Consider the following 4,763-nt stretch of genomic DNA (forward strand, 5'->3'; position numbering starts at 1 on the left):
GTTTTCCAATAACGATATAGTTATCTACTAAAAGAGATTCCAAGTTTGGAAGTGGTTAAAAAATTCTCTGTTTTATACAATTAAAACACAAACCAAGTTTCCTCTAAAACACGTCTAATTTCTTACGGGCATTGAATTACCTTATAGGCAGACATTTAGTTCATCTAATTTTGAAAATATATATAAAATATATGTCAGTATACTTAGCCTTTGTCATCAGCAAGAAGTGATACAACATCCTTTTATTTCGTTTACAAATTATAGAACATTTTTGAGGACAGGCTTCGAGGACCGCTTCAGGTCTGTGGGCAACTATCTGAGAAAATGCTGCTCTAATATATGGATGTTCTAAATTTTTATTTAAATGTGCATGTGGCCAACTATTGCTTAGCTATATAATGCCGAGAGTTTTAATAAAAGTATCAAAACCAGGGGAAAATTTTCACACATTTTATTTTACGCTGTTAATATTGTAGAAGGAGGGAATCAGCTGTTAATATTAAGGGAATTACCTCTCGAAAAGGAAAAGAAAATCGTTCTTCCTACTTACTACAGCAAGAAGGTACGCGTTAAAATTATATTCAACTCACTTAAATTTCTGTTTGATTTAGAAACTCAGTCTCAGCTTTTATTAAACTCAAGAACCTGCTACAATAATGGCTTAAATCTTTTGAAATAAAAATACACCATTAATAGCAGCTACACGATATCTAAAAAAAAAAAAAAAAAAAAAAAAAATTATGTTTGAAATTCCACTTCTAAAAATTAACGACTGCCCCCTGTAAGGATTCATTCTATTCTAACCAGTTATTTTTATTTTAACTTTACTGTTCCTCCTGATTTCAGTTTCCTACCAGAATGTAAATTTTGTATGACGCAGATGCAAATTCTCAACGTGTTTCAGAAGCAGTATTTAAGCTGCGTTTCAGGAGTTCCGATGTTTATGCTGTGAGTTTAAAATCAGCTCTCTAGTTCGGTATTCGACACCTTTCAGTTTATATTGATATTTCTCGGCTTGGCTTTGCTGTGTGCAGTCGATTTAGCTTTGGATTAAGCTAAGGAGCCAGTCAATAGATTATCTTAATTTACTAGTAATTCTTACATTCATAATTTCTGTTACGTAGCCACAAATGGGGTGATTTGTGAGCTCGAAGTGCGCGCGTCTGTTTTAATTTAGGTTTTAATAAAAGGGTTATTTAAACCTTTCTTATGCAGCATTTATTCTTAAAATCATAGCGAGAATTGGGTACTTAGTCTTCAACATAGAGTTTAGGGTGTAGGCTACCAAAGATTACCTGTAGACTTTAAAGCCCCCAAAAAATTCTTTGGAAAGTTAATTTTAGATCAAAATCGAAATGCTGTGTTAATTAATTTGCTCATTAAACAAAGATGCGTAAAAAAAATCATATAGCTTAAAAATGTGCACTAGAATATCGCAAATTTATCTCTGCGAAAAGGATTTTTAAAAAATAGGATTCGTGCAAGGGTGAAATAAATTAATTTCTAGAATTAACCGAAACAAATATATAAATCCGTGTAAAAAAATAATGCACTATTACCGCTTTTTCTTTCGATGAACTGTTTTGTGGAAAGAACCACTTATATGGAAAAGACTGAGTGTCTTCTTTTCCAGGGCACTCCATATTTTTCGTATAAGAGTCCCTAAAAGTGAGATGCTTCTTAGAATCTTAGTGTTTTATTTTTCTAGAATTAACCGAAACAAGTAAATAAATCAGTGTAAAAGAAGAATGCACTATTACCGCTTCATCTTTCGCCGAAGTGTTTTGTGGAAAGAACGCTTATATGGGATAAACGAAATTTTTCAAATAATATTTCACAAAACTTGTATCCTAAATATGAACATAGTAGTAAACAGGGATAACTAAAATTACTTCCCTAGTTAATTACTGACAAAAAACCTAACCTTGACAGTGTCAAAATGTGTTGTATTTCTCTGTTTTATCTATATCTGATTCTTGAATTTCCTGTTAGGAACATTTATATATGTTATTTCCTGGTTCCAATGTAATTGCCGAATAATATATACTAAATTTAGAACCTCTCTTTTCTTTATTGCATATGATTCTCATTATTCCTGATTATCAATTATCTGTTAACATCTCAGAACGCATATTATAAAAATTCATTTAATTCTTAATTTGATAGCAATATTTTATGATCTGTCTACTCAGATTTGAATAGTTGGATATCATGAAATCATATTTTTTTTCATATAATTTATACACGGTTTGATGATCATATAGTACAGCGCTGTCAAACTTATCATAGTCCGCGAGCCATATTTTCTTCACCAAACATTTCGGGGAACAAACAGGTTGATAAATGAAAAGTTAGTTTACGTAATCAAAAAAAATATTTTATTTATGCTAAAAAGAAAATTTTAAAATATTCGTAATATATTAATGAGACCATTGTGGCCGTAATTGTTTGGCAACAATATATTTTATGTCCACATCAATATTTGTTGTGGCAAGTCTAATTATATCTTCAAGAGTGGAATCTTTCAAACTGTTTCTATATTTTGACTTTATATATTTCGGAGTATGCACGCTCGCAGATATATGTACTTCAGAACATTGATACAATTTGAAGTCCAAAATCTCTCAATTTTAGATATTTCTCTTTATCTAAAAATTTGAATATTTCTATTCCAGTTACTCCACAAGATGTAAACAATGGGTCAGCCTGCAGGTCGCATAATTCTATTTGATATTTAAGATCAACGGAGTTGATATCAATATTAATTGGGTCACAAAATAAATAATTAGACGGTTTAAGATGATTAAATTAAGAAAAATCTTTCATTAAAATCTATAATTAGCATATAAAAGTTTGGTAGAAATAATTTAAATTTCGCTTCTATATTACATTCCTTCATTTATTCATAGATCTCTTTGCAAGATTCAAAATGAAATAATTATTTTGCTTTAAATTAAACCTTAACAATTTAAATTTGTTTCTAAATCCAGTAACATATTTCACACACACATATAACACAACACACATTTTGATCTTGTTCTTGCAAGGATTTATTTAAAATATTTAAATTATTTGTAATGTCCATTAGGAAAGCAAGTGAATAAATAAAATTTTTATCAACTAAATTTGCTGTTAAATTTTCATCCACGGTGATTTCTGTGAGAAAAAGATGAACTTCTTTTAAATCTCCTCCAGCAGTAAAGAATCTCCTAGTGTAAAGAATCTCCTCCAGCACTTTCCGGCACTTAACCAACGAACGTTACTATGTAAAAGCAGATCTCCATACTCAGTTTTCAATTCATCCACAAATGTTTTAAATTTTCGGTGTGTAAGAGAACGATTTCCGCCACGAATTAAATTAGTAATTTTGCAAACCTTGTCCATTACGTCTTTTAGTTGTAGGGATAAACCACATAATGCCTCCTGACGGATAATACAGTGTAATATATGACATGTTATTCCTTCTTTTTGCAATTTTTTTATTCCTTCCGCGAGCCCAATATTTTTGCCCGTCATAGCTCTAGCAGCGTCGGTTACAATAGCAGTGCACTTGTCAAATCCGCCATACTGCTCTACTGAACATTTTAATTGTTTGTAAATATCTTCACCTTTTGTTGTTCCGAGTAATGATTGTAATTTTAAAAGTTCTTCTGAATAATTATAGTTTTCATTTACAGTTCTTATAAAAATAAGCAGTTGATTTGTATCGGAAATGTCCGCGCTTTCACACAATGCTACCGATAAATAGCAGCAACTATTGATTAGGTTTTCTAATTTATTAGTGACATGCATGCTAATCTCGTTTACACGTCGGCTTACCGTCTGGTGAGAAAGTGATACTTTTTGAAATTTTCTTACCATTTCCTTGTCATTAAATGGTTGAGCCATTTTTATGGCATACATTTTAATGAATTCTCCATCCAAAAATGGCTTCTTTGCCTTTACAATTTCTAAACAAACTTCAAACGATGCAGCTACAGATGCTTCTTGAAATTTTGGTTCTTGATTAGTATAAATCATTTGATGATCCATCTGCATTTTCATTTTTCTCACTAGTGGTATTTTCATGTCTTGCGTGTACGAATGATACTTTTGTTCATGCATGGAAAGATAATGGCGCTTCAAGTTATACTCTTTAGACACAGCTATGATTTGTAAACATTCCAAACACTGTGGCTTACCATTCTTGTTCAGAATAAATAAATGATCTATCTCCCAGAGATCTTGAAATTCTCGATTTTCGAGGTCTATTTTTCTTTTATTAGAAACACTCATATTCAATAATTATTTTAATTAATAAATAAATATGAAATTAAGTTAATAATATTATAACACAGTCACCCCTCAATAAATTCTAGACAAGACTGCACTCGCACGATTGCATGAATGAACCAAATAGCGTAGGGTAGTGTGCGCATCACGTGCGCCAACCATAGATAAACAACAACCAACCACAAATAAAATATGTGGCACCAACAATGAGCCAATCGTCATCAGACTTTAAACGGATTGCTGCTGTATTCAGCCAGATTAAGTGAAGTTACGCAAACTAAATAGTACCTACTTTAAATTCAAATTAGATTTAAATTTTCACACAGTAAAATTATTTTAATATTAAAAATAATAATTTAGTATCATAAATTTATTCATAGTAAAATGTACTCGCGGGCCGCCAGTTTTACAGCCGTGATATAGTATAAAAAAGTCAATGTTATTTAGTTGCCCAATTCCCATTCATTTTCATGCGTCCATTCTTTATGGGC

The 4,763-nt window shown here is 31.2% G+C and overlaps 1 protein-coding gene across 1 annotated transcript; it reads right to left on the reverse strand.

Moving 5' to 3' along the window:
* Nucleotides 1-3,180: 3,180 nt before the first annotated feature.
* On the reverse strand, nucleotides 3,181-4,038 carry LOC146995113 (protein FAM200C-like). Its single transcript, XM_085825151.1, has one exon. It carries the CDS (start codon nucleotides 4,036-4,038, stop codon nucleotides 3,181-3,183), a length of 858 nt encoding a protein of 285 aa, XP_085681277.1.
* Nucleotides 4,039-4,763: the final 725 nt, after the last annotated feature.

The sequence above is a fragment of the Stegodyphus dumicola genome, chromosome 10 (assembly GCF_044657685.1).
Source record: "Stegodyphus dumicola isolate Sdum_Otavi_A_Nest chromosome 10, ASM4465768v1".
Lineage (NCBI taxonomy): Eukaryota > Metazoa > Arthropoda > Arachnida > Araneae > Eresidae > Stegodyphus > Stegodyphus dumicola.